Here is a 20,630-nt window from a genome sequence, read left to right as displayed (position 1 = left end):
GAGGAGAGCTGCAGGTGACATCCGCGCAAGGCAAAGTTCAGCTGTATTCATATTCTTATCTCTGTGTAAGGCTACGTGATTGTGATGCAGGTCATGTTCAGGAGGAACAGAGGAAGTTTTCAGTCACGGTGCAGATGACGTGGATGTGGAATATGAACCTGCGGAAACCGTTGTTATCTGCGTGAGCAGCTTGTTGATGGGCGGACATGTTGGTTGGACGTGTGCATTCATGTAAATGTTTGATGACCCCTGCAGTCTTTCCATGTCCTTCTATTCACTGGATGCTAATTTAGATGATGTTGCCATTCACACACACGTCCATCCATCCATCCACGCATCATCCCCGTCAATCCTGCCATCCATCATCTTTCCTTCCTTCTCGTTATTGTTTACTATTTATTTCTTCGCTCAATCTGTTCTTCCTTCCTTTGTTTATTGTTTCTTTGTTTCCTCCATTCATGGTTTCTTCCTTCAACCAAACCCATTCGGCCATCCCTTCCTTCATTCATTTCGTCCATCCTTCCTGCAGGCAATATCCATCCATCTATCCTCTATAATTCTTTCCTTCCTTACATCCATCCACCCTTCCAGATGAAGCTGTCAGCCAGGCATCGACTGCTCCACTCACTCATTCATCCATCCATCATCCTTCCTATTCTTGCTTTCATCCGTTCACATATCAGTCTATCAATTATTTTATTGATCATCCTACATCATCCCACCAATCCTCCATCCTTCCTTCTTTCCTGTCTTTCAGCCAGTAATGAATACATTTAATTCCATACACACTAGCATATTGCATATGCAATGTCTTAGTTATCAAAGTGAAGGGTGAGATGCAACTGGTTTAGAAAAAACTATTTTTAAAAATCACAACATTTCAGAAAAAAAAATTCATTTGTAGTTTGGAGAGCAGGAATCTCATTTGGATAAGGACGAGATGATCTACTGAGTGGTGTTTCATTCAGTTTTAAATTAGACAGCCAGTACACATGCACAAAGGTTCAGTGCAGCTGGATGCAATTACATAGTTGTGAGGTGTATAGAGATGTCAGAATGTGCGCATATCTGTGTTAGGAAAAGCTCATGTACACGCTAGCCGTTTTTTGTCCACGGGCACGGACAGAGATGTGCTACCATCTGTTAAACACAGCAGGTTATTTTTGTTCGGTTTCTTTTCCTACATCCTCCTCCTCTGCTGTCTCCATCTATCTGTCCTCTCATTTGTCATCCGGCCCATTCGGCTGCTGTTTGCTTTTAATTTCTCTCTGTGAATCTGAATTGTGTCGTCCCTGGGTCACTTTTAATCTGAATTATGATGAGTGGGTCGGACTTTGCAGCCAGCCACACTAAAACACCTAAAACACGTTTATGTCATTAAGTACTCTCAAGTTTGCTGACTCTGCTATTTTTGATTATTTATTTATTTTACTCTGTGAGCTTAAAGCTATTTTCAGGCTAATTTCACAACCTTGTGAGCTCCTTGCTCGGTTATTACAAGGACTAGCCACTAATGATGTTACACATATTATAAAACCAGTATTTTGAAACGGTTCAAGAGTAGTAGAACTGCTTTGTTTTGGTGGAATTGGACACTAATATAAATAATGAAGTTTTGGTTTTAGTTCATGGAATAAAAGCCAAATGTACTGTATATAAAATTCAATGTACAAATGTGGGAGTCATCCATTTCTTGTACTGATCCACTGATGCAGTAACTCCCACAAAAGACCAGTCACTTGCATGCTGATGTACACTAAGTTAATTACAGTATGTATATTAAAACTGAATGACTACAAGAGAATGAAATAACTGCTAAACATTGCTTAAGGATTCATTGGGTTGTAAAACAAATGTGTTTTTTTCTGTATTGTGGGGCATCACTTAATAAAATGCATTTTGCTGCCTACTGATGAACAGAATTTTAAGTTATCCCCCAACCCTCTCCTTTCAACCCTATAGAGGTCAACTCTCACCCACAAGGTAAAAGTGTCCTTACCCTCTCTTTTCCCCCTTTATTTACACACAGCTGTCCTTCATAGCCACTGTGCTTTCCTTTCTTACACGTCATTTCCATTTTTACACCTCTACTCCCTTTCAATGAACACACTATTGCTTTCCCGACACCTTTGGCGTCTTTGGCTATTCAAAGACATCCAACCACAAACAATCCGTTCCGCATACAGGTGTGAACTTGCCCAGCTGGATGTGCAGGTGTAGATTCCCTCACACCACATTTGTCGAATCCTTTTGTCCATGTGGTCCACTTGGCTGATCGCCCTCAAATAGAAGACTGCTCTGAATTCTGGTTCTTGGCAACAGCAACAACAAAAAAAGTAGCTGTGGAAATAGTAATTAAGAGAGGTGTTAAATGGGTTAAGTACATAGTTAGGTACTAGTTTCTTCCAAGATGTATAAGGGCCACCCTAAAAAAAAAAAAATATGAAAAATACAGATACCACCATAATATTGTCATGATTTTATGATTTTATGGGGGGGGGGACAGAAATAGAAGTAAAAGCTTGTTTTCTAAGCAAAAACTAAAATCTTGCAAGAACATATATATATATATATATATATATATATATATATATATATATATATATATATATACTGTAATGTTAAGAGAAAAATAGAATAAAAATATTATTAGAATATTAGAATTACATTAGAAGACCAAAACCATAATTTTACAAGAATTAATCATCTATTATGACAATTAAGTTGTGCAGTATTTATTTTTTTCAAAAGAAGTCCATCTTACAAAAAGTTATTTTAAAAGCAATCATGAGTGTCATATTTTTCAAGAAAATAAGTGATAAAAATACAAGAATATTCTAACTGTATTTTTTAAAATTACAAAAATAAAGTCAGACTCTAACAAGGATGAAATTCAATTTTGTCCGTAAAAATCTATAATATTAAAAGAATAAAGTTGCTATTATACAGAAGTAAATTCATATATATGTAAATATATATATATATACAGTATATATATAAAAAAAAAAATTATTTTTTTACTAGAGTAACATTTTATCATTGCAATCATAAAAGTATGCATGTGTTGAAATGAGGACTGTTACAATTTAATGTAAGTGTCCCAAACAATGACTTTAAACTTTCTTCTTTATTTCACACCCAGTGGGATCCACATCACAGAGTAAAAACAAACAAGAAGAAATAAATAAGGAAAGAGGCACAGCCACTTAAGTGAGTTTTCCTTCAATGTGAGTCTCTTGCCAGTCTCCTCTCATATTGTCCTCAATCCTTATCTGTGTGCTGTGTTTTTTTTTTTCTATCGCTGTTTTAAATGCATCGATTTGAAGCAGCAATGCAATACTTTTTGTTTTGCAAAGATCAACACTATTTGCCTGAGCCGGAGTAAACTACAGAGAGTGATGAGATAGTGTGCTCGTGCTAAGCCTTGGGCCTGTTTCCTATTTAGATGGCAAACTTGAGCTGTGTATGATGTGGCTTGTCGTTTTTATGGTGGAATGACAAAGGCTGTTTCAACATTGTGAGGGGTCCAGTCATTGTCATGCACAGATCATCAAGAATACTTTCTCTCATCTTTCCATCTACCATCTACGTCTCATTACCAAATTGATTCTATGTCCTTGAGGCACGAGAAGGCGCTTTGTCACTGGAGACAGTTTATGTGCAAAGAGGCCAGTGGTGTTGAAGGTTTGTGTGTATGTATGTGCGTGTGTGTGCGCGCGTACGCACGGCTCTGCAATTGACAAACTCTGTGCCTCTTTGGCCTTTGATAAATCATGGTCACACAGCGTAGTGGGTTTGACTGAGACTAATGGGGGAGCAACACAATCAAGCCAAGTGTAGATTGAAGCGCTCATGTGACGAGGCCACTAATGGGAACATACAGTGCTGAGGGATATCAGCATGAAGCCCACTTGTCTTATCCTGCTCATTCATGTGGGTTTGTTTGTGTAGAACCTGTAGCACAGCTCCATTGTACTTTTACAGGGGAAAAAAAGCTCCACAGTCTGGCTTTTTTCTTTCTTTCTAATTTACAGAAAACGGAAGGATGGATGTATACATTTCTAGTTTGCCCCCCCCCCCCCCCCATTTTAGCAGATGGATCTTTTGATGTTGGCCAAGGGGGCTCCCATTGGATGAATTATGTAACAGCCTCAATAGGTGATGAAGATGGCTATATGCATGCACGGCAGCTGAGAACAATAACCACTCAGCATGTTGTCGCAAACAAATTCTCTCTGCATAATGTGAGAGTTGCATGTATGTATGCACCTCATTTCATCAGGCCATGATGAAATGTCACAAACACATTTGGAAAAATGTGTGAACGTTTTTTTTACCCTGATTCCAAAAGGTATATTTTCCTCAAAATTAGTGCGTAGCATCATGTTTCAAGATGCTTTTCTTCAACTGGACCCTTAGTCAAGGCAGAGTGGATTATGAACAGTGCCGAATAGCACAAAACCAATAGGCTTTTGCTAAGAAGCAAAAAAGACGTCAGGAAAAGCCTACTAGAACATCTGAAATGTATTGAGGGTAAATCAGAGGCAATTTAAATGGTGGCAAGATGTGCGCTAACTCACATTTAACACATGCGTGAATCGGCCCAACCAGCAAGATGAATGTTTGCTGTATTTGTGAGTTTACAAGCTCAGGAAAATACATCTCGTACTGCTCCCACTAATACGTTTGCAGCCGACTTTTTTTAGGTCGGACCAATCAGGCGTTGTTTAGGGCGAGACAAAACCAAAAAGCGCCGATGACGGGGGAGGGAAGCAAACAAACCTATAGACAAATGGACGTTTCCTTGTTGAATTTGAACAGCGAAGGGCATTTTGGGCATTTTTATGTGGTAAAGAACCGATATACAATTTGTGATTAATCGTGAGTTAACTAGTGAAGTCATGCAATTAATTACGATTAAAAGTTTTAATCACCTGACGCCCCAAATTTTTAATAATCTTTTCTTTTCATTTTTTATTCATTCACTGCCATTGACGGCTATAAACGTCAAAAATGTATTTTTACTATTTCTATAAGTTTTCATTTTTTTCAACTTTTGTTAACAGGAGTATGAAAACCTAGATTTTTGTATTGTACATTTAGAACAGATATAAAATGTGTGACTAATCATGAGTTAACGAGTGAAGTCATGCGATTAATTACAATTAAAAAATGTAATTGCCTGTCGCCCCAAATTTTTGATAATCTTTTTTTTTTAATCAATTTATGGCAGTGAATGAGTTAAAAGATTTCATTTGTCCTTTTCATTGAGTACATTGCCAGCCAATTCTGCACATTAGTGTAACAAGTGATTATCAGGTGTGCTGCTGAAAATGATCCAATTGGTCCAAAAGTTATTATTTAATTATTACAAGTCGTTTAACTTTGTTCACCTATCTATGCTTGTTACGTACAGTGACGGGAAGAGCAATCATACATGCTTTTCCACTAGATGGGAAAGGGTACAATTAACCTATGTAGCCATCATTGTTTGAGGTAAAATACTTTTCTCTTGTAAAATATGTGACTTGGCACAATAAAGGTTGGGAGACGCTATCCTATGATACGAATATATTTTAAGTGCTTATAGAGTTTGATTATACTTTCATTTGTATTCCGTTTTGCTTGTCCACCAGTTGTCGCCAAATAGAAACACTTTCCTGCCGTCATGTTTAATTTTAGTAACAGTATGTTTCTCACTTTGAGTGTCAGTGCCTTCATGTTTGCGTCACGGCGGCAAACTACGTTCCAGTCAGAGCGTTATATACGAGCAGCATTCCCTCTCCCTTTCCTCATTCCGGTCTCTATACCTCATTTACTCTTCAAAGGTGAAGCCAGGCTATTACGCGGTGCCCGGGGCGCTGTTCTGACTTGTGTTAAGTAATAACACGGCGTGACGTCAAAGGCTCTCCGTCTGAGCTGAGAGAGGGAGGGCGAGGCGGCGCAAAGAAGCGATTGGTGGAAAGGGAGGAGGGGAGGCAAACATTGGACGCGGCAGGAAGGGCAGTGTGTGAGAATCTGCATGAGTGTCAGCTGCTCCTCGTCTGTTTGCTTGATAACGCCGTGCAGACAAACAAGTCTTTAAATAGTGTTTGAAAAACACACTGTCAATCAGCTCACATTCATTTTGTTCTTGGCAGCTCACAGTTATCTCAGCCTATAAATGGAGGCTGCGCGTTTGTTCAGCGCAAACGTCCTGCTTATGTAACATTATCTTTCAACGTCATCATGTCCCCCCCCCCCCCCCTCTTCTAAGTGTGGCTAGTATTCCTTATGACCAAATCTTGAAAAAGAAAGCACACAGTAATCTCCCATCTGTGCATTGTGAGGCTCTCTCCACTCTTTGGTAAGCACAAGTGACAGAAATGGCACTGGACTAGAGGATACGTTTAGGGATTACACCTTAAGACAATATAGCAGTCTTAGCATGCCTCGTTACGGCTGCTGACCTTTCTCTATCAGGTGATGTCTGTCTCTTATAACTGTAAATACCACAGGCATGCATACATGCAGATTGTATACTGTAAGGCTTTAAAAAGCACAAGAATCCCGCTCAGAATGCAAAGTGGCGACTGTGACTTTGGCACTAGAGGACACCAAATATATTCGTTTGGCTGAGCTGTTTACAGTCAAAACAAGCCGCAGAGCCACACGAGTGCTAACTTCCACTCTAATCTAAATGCACGGGGCTTCATAGAGCCTTCTAATCTCTCGCTCTATGCTCGGCTATTGCCTGGTCTACCATCCGTGAGCCCCGCTGCGCTTTCCATTGGAGACTTTTCGCATGTATTTGCGGCTTTACAGCTAGCACATGACTGTGCTCGGCACAACTAAGTGCTTGAAGAATGTCTGAAAGTCCACCCCGTCCGTCTGCAAGCAGACACACAACAGTGAGAAAACTAGTGTGCTGGCTGTTCTGAATTAGGAATAGGAATGGCTAATAAATAGATCAAAAGGTAGTTTGCCGAAAACATGGTTTACATTAAAGTTACTGTCGTGGCGTCCATACAAATCTGATGGAAAGAAGAAACAGGGTTACAGTAGGATTCATTTTCAGTCCCATAATAACACTTTCCTTATTGGTCTGTACTAGTACAGGTAATAAAGTAATTACATTAAGGCCATTAAGATATACTGTATGTCGGTGGCCACCTCAAAATTGCCACCATAATGAAAGTAATTGACAAAATTAACTTTCCAACTCTATCTAATCAGCTTTATGGGCCATTGGGTCTTTTTTTTCCAACCAATATACAGTACACATGTTGTTTTCACTGGCCACTTGGAGGCCCTGCAGCGTGACTGGCCCCCAGGGTTCAGCCTATGCACGCCTGTACATTAATCAAGCCCTGAGTGAGGGTCAAAGTTCAAGGCTACAAAAGTAGGACCCTTTATGGTGAGTGTAAACAACACCACTATTTCCTTGACACCCGTGTTTACATATTTGACTCTATACTGCAATTCAAGTTGATTAAAGGCACACAACAATAAAAGACTATCAATCCATTTTCTTTAGCACTTTTTCGAATTGTTAGCAAGGTGGACATATAGACAAACAACCGTGCAACATGCTAGGATTTATTTATTATTATTAAATTTAAATCCAGAACCTCAGACCTGTGGGACAAACTTGCTATCATCCACTGCTCCATTTTTAGTATCAGACTTTGAATTTGCTATGAGGAGGCTCAAAATGTATTTTACCCCCGTTTTGAACCCAGATATGTAATGTGAGAAATTTGGAAATCACAGATGCTTTTCTTTTCTTTCATAATAACTAATGGCGTATTTAATCTACTTAAGTGGTAAAGATCACAACTCTTAACTTTTGTTGCCAATTTCATATTCAACATTTTTAAGAACAATCAAAAAGATAGTAAAGAGCACATAAAACCACAGTACGTGCCAATAACACAACGCTAGTGTGATAAGAACACTATAAATAAAATAAGGTTCACATCTTGTTATGTGGAAATTGAATTGCTTTATAGATATTGTTCACTTATTCGGAGTAACCTTATTGACATGGTGAAGTGATGACTTCACGTCACGTATATAGTGTATAGGGGGCTGCCCTGCGTGTATTCGTGCTCTTTAAATGTGGCAGCAGAGACGTGCGTGGAGCCCAGGCGTGACGTCAGCAGGCTACATCAGCACCTTGGATACGGGCTCGCCACTCACCATGGGGATCCTGCCCCGTTTTGGACCAATCACGGCTGTGTTTCCCACATAGCGTTCAACAACTCACACCCACCCACCCACACTGCTGCTGCTCGCGTTTGGGCCGATTGTTCAGCGGGCAGGGAATCTCCTCTCAAGCACAATCCCTTCACAAGCAAATATGGCACAGTCACATGGAGAGGAAAGAGGTTGCTGTCTCTTTAAGGATTAAAAAGGCAGGCATTTTGCGGAAGTATCCCCTTCTGCGCTCCTTATTTTCCCAATGTTTGTGCTCTTATAATGTAATATACTATATATTATAGCGGTAGTGGTAGGTGACTCTTTTCTCTCTATCGCTTCAGTATCAACCATTTGCTGCCAGCAGCCCTGTATTATCTTTGACGTAAGCGCTCGTCACAGGCGTCCCTCCCATTTCGCGGAATCATATGTCTCAAGATTGATAGCGCGCAACGACCAATGAGCACACGAGACGGGCGCTACTCTAAGGGCGGTTCTCGCATTTCCAGCCAATCGTAGCCACTCATATTGTTTTGACCTCTGTAACCACATCACCGCCTACCTCGTGCCCATGGCGGAGGAAATCTATAAATAAGGGCGGTCCTCGGCCAGGCGGAGTCGAAGTCGCAGAACTCCCGAGAAGGAGGGAGCTACTCCGCTTAGCCGGCTGAAAAACACTCGAAATCACCTTCAAACCCAGAAACTCAAGCAATCGGCAATTCTCAGACGTTTTTCATCTACTGGAATACCTTTTTTTAAAATTCTTAATATATTAAACGTGAAAAAAATATTCATACTTTTTTTTCACTATTTGCACTAACAGTACTTGACAACTGCTGAGAATCCTTTTTCCCCCCAGGAAGTGAGTATTTTCTTCCCTTTGAGAAATGTGATACGTGAGCTCTTGTGGCTTTATTTTGGCTTGACGTACTGAAAGCTTTGTTAACTCTTACTAAGCTGATTTGCTGCGTCAGTCTACGAAAGTTGAGGCTCGTGTATATGGGCGTGGGGTTCGATAGTGCGGCTCCCGTTTTCCTCTCCAAATTGATATCGTTCTTTATGATAGGTTTCTAATGGCGCGTTGATTAATTGAAATTGTAGTCTGTCGGCTCTATTTTCTCTCTTTATCCTCACTGGTCTCAGCTCGTAAATTATCTATGGAAGCCAGCAGCTCTCCACTATTGTAAGCGTATTGCTCAAACTTTGCCAAGCTTATGAGGTTAAATCTAAATGTGTGTTTTTTTTTTTTGCAATACTTCGTTGTACATTTACCTCAGAAGGGGTTGCTTCCATGACATCGTCTTCCCGCCCCCTTTGTAGATCAACGTTTGAGTAGAGCAACAAAAAGGTCAATGTGCCTTTATAGACCAAGCCTATTTATGTCGAGTAAAACCAATTCATGTACTTTTGCGTTTATATTAAAGGCACAATTTTGTCAAATGAGAGTATTTGCTTTTTGCTGTGAAGATAAATGGGTGTAGCTATTGTTTCGGGTGTTTGGCACAGCAACAGCAGTCACTCGGTGGTCAAATTACTTTATTCAATGGACATTATTGACTCAGTTTTCTGTTTTCACTCAATGCCATCTGCTTTTTATGGAGGCTAGGTTATGTAACTGGATTCCTGTTTATTAGCAGTCTAATGGAGAAAGATCTTTAGACGTTTATAAAAAGATCAACAAGCAGTTTGCTTTATTAAAAAGGAGAGTATCTTAAAATGCATGTACATATTGCAAACTGTTGTTTTTATGACTAGTGAATAGTTTACAGGCAAGGAAGGTTTTGAACAGATAAACCTTTTTATCTTTAATCTGTCTCTAAAAGTGCTGTGTGTCTCTGTGTTCCCTTTCCAGAAAGTTTCACACTGTGTGTAAAGGAAGCTCTTCTGCAAGTACTGCACTTTTGTCCTCGGAACACGCTTCGGTCCCTTAGGCCATTCTGCCCCGAAGAGCACCCGTGTTGTCAACCACGGCTAAGCCAAGCAGACCCAGTCGAGCCATTCTCACGCACGCCCCATCTCCACTCACCTGGTAAACGTCAGCAGTCAGCTATGCAGCTTGAAATCCAAGTAGCTCTCAACTTCATCATCTCGTACCTGTACAACAAGCTGCCCAGACGGCGGGTCAACATCTTCGGCGAGGAGCTGGAGCGTCAGCTGAAGCAGAAATACGAAGGACACTGGTACCCGGACAAGCCATACAAGGGCTCGGGCTTCAGGTGCATCCACGTGGGGGAGAAGGTGGACCCTGTGGTGGAGAAGGCAGCCAAAGAGAGCGGACTGGACATCAACGACGTCCGCAACAACCTTCCCCAGGACCTCAGCGTGTGGATTGACCCCTACGAGGTGTCCTACCAGATCGGGGAGAAGGGCCCCGTCAAAGTGCTGTATGTCGATGACAGCAACGAGAGCACGGCGAGCAGCGGCGGGCTGGACCTGGACAAGGAGATCAAGAACAGTTTCAACCCGGACGCGCAGGTCTTCATGCCCATCAACGAGCCCATGGGCGGGGCCTCCCCGGGCTCCAGCTCGCCCTCTCCTCCTTTCGGCCACTCGGCGGCGGTCAGCCCCACTTTCATGCCCCGCTCCACGCAGCCTTTAACCTTCACCACCGCCACCTTCGCCGCCACCAAGTTCGGCTCCACCAAGATGAAGAGCAGCGGGCGCAGCAGCAACAACAACAACAACGGCACTAACACCACCAACAAGGCGGCACGCACCTCTCCCACCAACCTGGGCCTGAATGTGAACACTCTGCTGAAGCAGAAAGCCATCTCCACCTCCATGCACTCGCTCTACGGGCTGGGCCTGGGAACGCAGCAGCAGGCCAAGCCCTCGGCCCTGTCCCCCAACGCCAAGGAGTTTGTGTTCCCCAGCCTGCAGGGCCTGAGCAGCCAGAGCGCCCTCTTCCCGGGGGACAGCTCGCTCGGTCTGGGCCCGCTCCCGTACAGCAACGCCTTCGACGTGTTTGCGGCCTACGGCGGCCTTAACGACAAATCCCTGATGGATGGCTTGAATTTCAGCTTGAGCAACATGCAGTATTCTAACCAGCAATTCCAGCCGGTCATGGCCAACTAGTACACCGAGCAAGTACTTCACACAGCAACGACCAGATAATGTGACCGCTAGTGGTGGTGGTAGAAGGAGGTCTCAAACGCAAATGCACATTTAGAAAAAAGACAAAAAAAGACAAAAAAAAGAGAACAGAATGTCAAGGTTAAAAGGAAAAGTGACGTCAGCTATAAGATCTCAGTCACAAGTCTTAAGAATACGAGCCCGAGGGTGAACTACTTTGCCCCCTTGAGTTTCTTTTTACCCTCAGTGGTGACGCTTGTTGTACGAGATGTCCGAGCTTGGTTATCCAAACTTCTATTGCGTCATTGTTATTTCATTTGCCAACCAAGCACAAAATATTTTTTTATGTTACTGTTTAAGATATATTTAAATGAAAAAGACAAAAAAAAAAAAAACACCACCACGAGTCATGGCCTCTTTCAGTATTTTTGACAGAACTGGACATTGCCAATCTTTCAAGAAATTGGCAAAGCTAAGTGGGATTTTCTGGTCTTTTTTCTAATTGTATAATTTAATTTAGTACAGAGTTTGTAAAATATCAGAGTATCTATTGTTTCTACGACACGGTATTGCATTTATATCTTTTTACTACTCCAGTGATCTGTGATGGCTGCAGCAACTTTATGTTTTCTTTTTTATTGAAATTATATAAAAAAAAAATGAATCCATCTTTCAAAAAAAGACATTGAGTATTCTAAAGACTGTGTACAGAATATTCCGTAGTGGTGGGATTTAAGAATATTTGCTTTTCTTTTGGGAAGAACATAGAGTTGTATTTTCTGTTAAGAGTAAAAAAGATTTTTGCTATATTATGGACAAAATGTAATCGTATATTAATTTTGTACCTACATTGTGCAATACTTGATAAAAACAAAACGGTATAACAAAGTATTCGGAGTCAGTGTCTTACATGTTAACAGGGACTGATAGTTTATTAAGTTTGTATTAAAAGGCTTGAAAATAACGTCTTGTTTACTTGGATCTTTGTGGGGATGTGACGTTTTAGTTCTAATGAACTAATTCAGCATTTATTTGGGAGGCTTTGGGCATCACTTAAAGGGGGAAGTCAACCCAAACGTTTTCTTTCCAATATGTTCTATGAAGCCCCACTAAGGTATAGCACGGTATTCCGATGAATTTATTGAAAATCCACTTCTATCATTCCTAGGTGGCAGCCATTTTACCACTTGCTGTTGACTTGCTCAGGACTCTGGTAACAACCAGTCATCTGTTTTCTGAAGCTGAGCCGTGATTGGTTGTTACCAGAGCAACTGTGATGTCATTTTCAGTCGGCAGCAAAATGGCTGCCCCTTGAGTTGGATAAAAACAGCTCGATTTTGCTGCTCCACAAGCCCAATATTGATCAGAATGTCGTGTTTCGACTAATGGGGGCACATACAACATGTAAAGAACATTTGTGGTTTGACTTTCCCTTTGACATGAAATACTCATTTAAATGAGAGACAAACTTCATAAATGTTCACATACAAACAATTCTTTATCTGTTTATGAGTACCTCACTGCACATGCAAGTTGTCCTCGGGTCATGTCGCGGGGCACATGGTCTCTGGGCGTGTTGTGTCGTGTCAACCTCAACTGTTGCCTTGTGCAACCGTGTGGGTAACGTAAAACCCATGTAGACCAACATGAAAAGCTTCATAATATTTGTAAACGTAATTCAAGTTTGTGCTAAGGATGAGTGAAATGATTCAATGTTTTCAATTCACACAAATTAAACATATTTCAATGCTGATAGAGATAAGGACTGTTTGGTGTGGTCATGGTAGCACTACTGAGGTTTGAATACGAGCTCTGGCCTTCCTGTGTGGACTTTGCATGTTCTCCCGCGACCCTAGTGAGAATAAGTACCATGGAAAATGAACGGATGGCCTTGGGGGAGGTTTCGCTTAACCAAGTTCCTCTAGTTTTCATTTCGAAGTGGGCAAAAGAGTGACTTTGGTAGATCCTGGACTGAATCGCCGCCAGCACCTCAGACCAGCAGCAATCACTCCCACGCAGGTCAGCAGCGCAGTCACATATTAACTAATGAAAAGCACCACGCCAAAGTAGGAAAACAGAATTAAAATGTTCTTCACAAGCAGCTCGTTACAATTCAGCCAGTGTTTTCTAGCTTGTAAATGGATAACTGGCTCCAAAGTGGTTTGAGGACATGTTGTTAATGAAAGTTATTGTTTTTGCACTCAAAGAAACACAGTGGTGAATTTCAATAAAAAAGCCGCAACCTTTGCGAACGTCTCGGCATCGAGTTTGTGCTGCTGCTGCATATCTTGAAACATCTGAGACTAAAATAACCCTTGCGGTGTGTATCATGATCCCTCTGGGGGCCGCCTCATCGTCACTTGACTGTCTGCATGTCCCCTGATACTCTTGGGCGGGGGGGGACTGATAGTGCTCTGTAAAGTTCACTGTGTGTGTTTGTGCACTGATACTGTGTGCACAACAGAGTGTGGTGGTAGGAGTGTGTTTGTTTATCATCATCGGGGTGAATGTCTCAGTGGAAGGTCGTCCTTAAAATGCCTTCAATGGTTGGCTCGTTTTTACCTACACTGTACGTTATCTATCGAGCCAAGGCTTTTACTGTATGTCTTGTGAACTCTAATATATATATATGTGTGTCAATTATATAATTGATGCCGTATGCTATCATACTAATGTAACCTGATTACATTTATTGACTTCAGAGGTTGTGTCCTTTGCCCAAAGATAGTGACTCAAGCGTGTACGTCAGTCGAGCGGTGTTATGTAACGACGTTACAAATTTTCCTTCACTGTGACTGCTCCCTGAAAAGCCCTTCGATAAGTACAAGACCAGTGAAAATACATTACTCTCAATTTAATAAGCAGGTCATGTCCTCCACAGCATCTGATTGTATTCTCAGGAGACTTGGAGTTGGAGATCGAACAAAAAGGCAAGAACTAGATTGAGTTCTTAACTGCGGTATTTTCCAACAGAACGAGTGCCTCTGCGTTGCTCTGAAAAAGACTCTCAAGGCATGCCTCAACACATTGGCCTAATATGCTGCAAAGACAATGCTTGATTTGGTCATAAAGCATTTGATGGATTAAGATCCTGGTGTATTAATTCCAAAGCAGTCATAAATAGAAAAAGGACCTTCTTTTTGGGAGCCTTCATTTCTTTCATATGAACGATGCTAAATTCTGCTGCAGCTTTACATGTAATTTTCATTGCAAAGTCCTTATGGACCTTTAAATCATTAGAGACAACCGTCAGAGTGCTTGACGTTGCTCAACCTGACTGATTGCGTGCACAAAGGCCCTTATGACCCTTTGCCTACATGCTGAAAGACAATTTGATGTGTTTATTTCAAATTTGCATAACTGGCTCTCTGGGAATGACACTTTTTTTGGTCCCTTTTTATTTTAACTCCATGCATTTTGGCAGGGCAATGACAGAAATCCATTGTACCAAGAATAGCAATGAGGAGAAGGTGAGTCGGCCAGCACTACTGATGCTCATCTTGTGCCAGGCTGCCAGTCTGCCCTTCGCCTCCCATAAAAAGACGGCGCAGCTCAATGGCGCTGCTGGTGGGTGCCAGCGGACAAGACTTTATGGTAATGTTACCCTCCTCAGCAAAAAGCACTTAATGGCTTTTCACTCGCCTCTCAGCCCATCTATTTCTGGAAGCACGCTGGAGCTGATTGAGCAATGATAAGCTGGAGGGAATGTTGCTTTGCTATTAACATGACTTCACCACACCTTATCTGTATCTCGCAGGGGAGACTATAGGAGGCTCTATTTGCTCATGTAGAACTTATCTTGGGAAATTAGAACTCTTTTATTTTCTCTCTTCCAGCCAGCGCAAACGGCAAAGATAATATTGCCCGACGAGTCTCGGTGTGGGAGCTTAGGGTGTTGACACAGTTTTGAACAGTTGCTCACACCCATTTGGAACACATGAGTTATGACTGCTAGGCAGGAACACTTTTGCATCCCGTCAAATAGGCAATTTCAATTACCGCCTGCAGCTGCAAACTGGCATCGTATACGGATTGGTGCGCGATATTGAAAACTGTGATGTCTTGGAGAGCATTTTGGTGCTTATTTGATATGCATTGCACGTCTGGTTTATCCCCTTGTACTTTCTCTATTTAACATTTATGAGGCATTGTGGGAGTTGTCTGGTTTGCTTTGTACACTCAGTATATCCCCAGCAGACACTGATGTGTGTGCCCAGCCCTTTAAACCGCAGATGATCTTATCTGCAGAGGGAAACTAAAAACAATTACAGTACAGACTTTGCGGCCTCCCCCACCCTAACTTTTACCTTGACACTTGACACATTGTGACTTTCAGCGCTCCAAGGCTAGCACGCCACACCCATACCTGCTCCTGAAGTCCTATGAAGTACTACAAGGGCAAAAGTCTTTGGTAACACTGAATTAAAAACAACCAGGGGCTTGGCTGGATTTCTAAAGATATGTGTAGAGAACAATCAAGAAAAACTGCAGTTTTTGTGTCCTTGGCTGTTTAGATAAGTTGTCAGTATAGAAGACAACATAATTATCAAAAAGACCCTCATTCACACAGAGGTGTAAGGTCACCGGAAGACTGTCATTTTCATACATAGTCAAGTCCAAAAAAAATATTTACAATAATATGTTCTAAGCCCCATTAGTCTAAACACTGCATTCTGATCAATATTCCATTCGTAGAATATGAATAAATCAGCCAAATCCACCTGTTTTTACACATCTCAGGCGGCGCCCATTTTGTCTTGTACTGCCTCTTGCTGTCGACTGAAAATGACATCACTGTGTGTATGGGGTGATGCTGCATTCGTTTTTAGACTTCAAACCAGGAAGTGTGCACGGAAATGCTCCCTTGAACTCGGAAATCCCACTTGCGAAGTCGGCGGTAAAAAGTGCCCCAACTTCACCAACGGACTACATTGTAACGTCACTCTCCAATGGTGACCCCTTTGGAAACACAGACCGTGAATGGTAAAATACAATTTACTCGAGTGTAAAACTAGATAGCTTTCTTCATTTATAAATATTCAACATAACTCCCAGTGGTGTAGTCCAGGGTATATGTGGGCACCTATGTGTCTACCCACTTCAAAATACTCACTCAATTTTGTGTCTACCCACTTCTGCTGGATGTGCAGTTTTTGCGCACCATTCAGCCATGACCACTGATCTGTATATATCACTGGATCAGATCAGCTCTGCTATCGGCTATCCAGTAATTTATACAGATCAGTGGCCATGACCCACTGGCTGGCCTGCACTCGCTATCTTATTGGTTAATTTAAGGCATGAGAACTGATGCCCCTATCAGAAAATGAGTAGGGCGGGTCATGCCACTCCAGTTGATTAACAGGTCGTTCCATCTCCTGCGCGAAGCAGAAATAAATAAATGTCTTTCCAATGAGTGACGGCATGCAGGCTATCTGGACATACTGTACATACAATGAAAACATCATTCACAGGTAAGTTTTAAAGTTGTTTCCAAACACATCATTGTTTTAACATGGCAATATCACTGGACAGAGGAGGTTTTTGTCGCCAATACATTGTAGTTAAACTGCGTTTCGGCTAGGCTAATGTTATGAAATGTAACGTTATCCTAACGTTAGCAACTTAGCCCTAAACTAGCTAGATTAGTAGGGCAGTGGTTCTCAACCGTTCTTCGTCGCCGTCGCTGGTGGCCTGTGATCTTGTTGATCGGGGCAACGGGGTTCCCTGCCCCCCTTGGCTGCGACGGCTCTGTGTATTTGGACTTTATGATCTCCACTCCTCATCGCCGAGTGTGGCTTTAAGTTTGTGTGTACGCCTGGTGGATGTTAGTGACTGTTGAAGTCTTGCCTACGGTTACTTTGACTACAACTCGCTAGTGTTGGTACGGCAACTTATACGACAGCCGCCTTGATGTTGTTTAATGGCTTTGATATTGTCTGTCATGACTTCTGCTAGTTTATGACGACACAAACGTTCACTTACTTGTTGCTGTGAGCTTTTGTGAATTTGTTTGTTCCGTTGGTGAAGAGGCCGTTTTTTTCACCTCCTCTCCCACACGAAGATAGCAGCCTGTTGACATGCGCACACTCATTGCGCGTCAATTGGCGGCTGCTATGGACGATGACGCTCGTTTGTTCAGTTGGTGAAGAGGCCGTTTTTTTCGCCTCCTCGCTGCTAGCCTTGCCAGGCCCAATGCTCTGTCAAACTCGGGACTCGCCCCTCTGTCACGTACTGGGCAATCCTTTAGGCCTACGGGGGGACCATTTTGGCCTGCCATGTTGCATTAGATGGCAAGTCTGTGGGTTGCCATGGCCTAGTGGCCTCCTTCCTCAGGGGTGCCCTTCGCCTTCGTTCTAGGAATCCGCCTCGAGTCCCCGCCTGGGACCTTTGTCTGGTGCTTGACGCATTGTGAGCCGTTGACCAAAAGGGACCTTCGCTGGCTGTCTTCAAGATGGCGTTTCTACTTGCGATAGCATCCGCTAAGCGGGTGAGGGAGCTCCACGCCCTGTCTGTTATCTCCGAATGCCTTTGTTGGCATCCCGACCAAATGCTGCATTTGTGACCAAAGTTTTGTCTGGCTTTCAAGCCAACCACCCTATTTGTCTCGCTCGTTTTGCGCTGGTGTCGATTAATAGGGATGACGCTCCAGGTCTTTGTTGTCCTGTGAGGGTGCTCCGCTTTTATTTGCTTGCTACGTCAGGTTTCCGTACATCCACCCAGCTTTTTGTGTCTTACGGCAGCCCGCATAAAGGAGCTGCTGTGTCCAAGCAATTGGATCAGGGAGGTGATTCGACAGTCGTATCAGGTCTCTGGTGGGCCCTTTCCTCCTGGGGTGTGCAGTCACTCCACCAGGGATGTGTCTACCTCATGGGCTGGTCTGAGAGGAGTGCCCTTGGTGGACGTCCGTGCGGCTGCTTCCTGGTCATCACCTTGCACGTTCTCCAGATTCTACAGTTTGAATGCGACCTCTCCTCATCCACTGGATGTGGTTCGCGGTTCTGCGAAGGCCCATCTGTGTGGTACAGTTTCCCGGGTCTTCGTGACATTGCTGGTATTCGGCGTTCCGTGCTGTTTCAGCACCGCCACCAGGCGGTCGGTAGGGACGAAATAGAATGACAGTTATGTATGTAATTACGGTTCTATGAGTCCCGAACGACCGCCAGCATTGCTTGTCACTTAGAGCCCTCGTGTTGATTTGCACGAGAAGGTTCTGGGAGACTCGGTTCCGGCTACGATCCCCTTTTATACAGGAGGATCACATCAGCCGGAACCCTAGAAATGTCCTTTTATTAATTCTTTCTCGAGTGACGAATGCACGTGGGGGATTTCCGTGCTGTTTCAGCACCGCCACCTGGCGGTCGTTCGGAACTCATAGAACCGTAGTTACATACGTAACTGTCGTTTTAATTTGGGAACGTTGACCACAGTCCCACTTTGTAGCTATCGTTAAAAAAAAAGGAAGCAAACAAGTAATTGTCTTAATGGTAAATAAATAATTGTGCAATAATTATCAACATAACAAGTTTTTCTTTGGATCATGGTACTGGTTGGTTTTAAAAACAAATAATTCAATTAACTTCAAATAAAAGACGAAACTAAAAAAAAAAAAGCCCAGATGCTTTCTTGCATGTATGCTACTTTTTAAATATATTTTAAAATCCCATGTGCCCCCTAAAGTGTTTTCACGTACCCACAGAGGTATACGTACCCCGATTTGAGAACCACTGATGTAGGGAACCCGTGTAATTGTTTCAGTAAATGTATAATTAATCCAGTTTGCAAAAGGCTGTTATGCCAGACTGCAATGTTAGATGAATGAAACTGTAATAAATGCCAGGACCAGAGATGATCTCAGTGTCTATGAAGCCCCTGCCCCCCTTACCTTATTTTTAGGTCTTAAGTAACGTTAACCAAGTTATTGTATACTGTATACAATAAATTACATATAGCCCTATCTAACTTATATAATGTAGTTTAATTTTATAGTACATATAGTACATAATATATTATTCATGTCTACCCCACAATTAATAATACATTTTACATTGCAAACTGCTCCTAATTCAATCATGATAATTTTATTATAGTGCGTAATTACAATAGATGGCTTTTCCCTCACATGTCACGTCATGACGTATTTCTAGAAGCGAAAAAAAAAGTAAGTACAATTTAAAGTATACCCACTTCTCCAGGGACCAGTACAGTACACCACTGATAACTCCACTAACACAACATACGTGAGAGAATGAATGAAATTATACAGTGAACTACTGAACTGTATGAAATGCTTATGAAATAAGATAAAGAACAATAAATGAAGCAAATTGCGTGAAGACAAATTTGCTGGAGGTCAAAAGTTTTGAGGACCAAAATAATACACAATTTATCACTATCCACCTTTTTGGTTGTTTATTTTCACCTCGAACACTTTCAAGTCGGAACTGGAAAAAAAACAATCATGGCTCACTTGTTTTCTGGATTTGTCATGTGATATTCACAAGCTGAGCACTCAGGTACTGTGATGTCATTTTCAGTCGACATCAAATGACAAAATGGCTGCCTCGTGGGATGGATAAAAATGGGTGGATTTTTCTGCTTAATTCATATTCCACAAATGCAAAAAGCTGATCATTTGCTTCAGGTGTGTTGGAAGAGTGAGACATCCAAAATAGGCTGGATAGAGGCCCTCGGCGACCGAACTTGGGCACTCTTGATTTAAAGCATCCACCTGTGGTAACAGACCTCTTTCCCAGTCAAGGTCTATCAAGGCATGCCTGGAGGAGTTTGGTGTGGGAGAACCTGCCCAAACCAGGACCTAAACACCATCAAACTTGGTACCAATTCCGTTACTGTCTTCCATTTTCACACTATTATAGATATTTTCCATTATTTCAACCAAATTGAGTTCATCTCACAGTTTGATAAGATACCCTTTATAACTTGCACCATGCGAAATAGTGCTCTACTCTTTCAGACGCTTGACAACATTATCCGACCACAGTGTGGATTTTGCACCTCTATTTCTGGATTAAATAACATATTTTTAAACTTCTCCGCAGTCTACAAAGACCACTCTGTTCCCACCCCTCCACCATTAACTTCCCTGGGCACTCGTGGGGGAAACGAGATACTTTCAGTAGTGTCCAAGTGACATGAAACACCGCTTGCCATGCGGGAATTAATCAGTGCTGTGCAATCTGCAGATCAGTGGCACCGGTGCTGCTGGTGGGGGAGCGACAGCAGGGGAAGAAGGGGGGGGGGGGCACACCTGCTATCCATCACCTAAGTGTGTTTGTGTTCAGAGAAAGAAGGAGATAGGACAGAGTAGCAACAATGGAGTCTTTTGTTGTCCCTCACAAGCTTCATGCTCACAAGAG

At 42.3% G+C, this 20,630-nt stretch overlaps 1 protein-coding gene across 1 annotated transcript; it reads left to right on the top strand.

Annotated features, from left to right (window-relative positions):
* Nucleotides 1–8,795: 8,795 nt before the first annotated feature.
* tob1a (transducer of ERBB2, 1a) lies at nucleotides 8,796–12,214 on the top strand. The gene is made up of 2 exons (XM_077558133.1): nucleotides 8,796–9,040; nucleotides 10,031–12,214. The coding sequence occupies exon 2, from the start codon at nucleotides 10,228–10,230 to the stop codon at nucleotides 11,251–11,253; it is 1,026 nt and encodes a 341-aa protein (XP_077414259.1). The 5' UTR covers nucleotides 8,796–9,040; nucleotides 10,031–10,227; the 3' UTR covers nucleotides 11,254–12,214.
* Nucleotides 12,215–20,630: the final 8,416 nt, after the last annotated feature.

This window comes from Vanacampus margaritifer, chromosome 2 (genome assembly GCF_051991255.1).
Source record: "Vanacampus margaritifer isolate UIUO_Vmar chromosome 2, RoL_Vmar_1.0, whole genome shotgun sequence".
Taxonomy (NCBI): domain Eukaryota; kingdom Metazoa; phylum Chordata; class Actinopteri; order Syngnathiformes; family Syngnathidae; genus Vanacampus; species Vanacampus margaritifer.
Note: the sequence above shows the minus strand (reverse complement) of the source record. Positions and strands in the feature narration are given on the sequence as shown.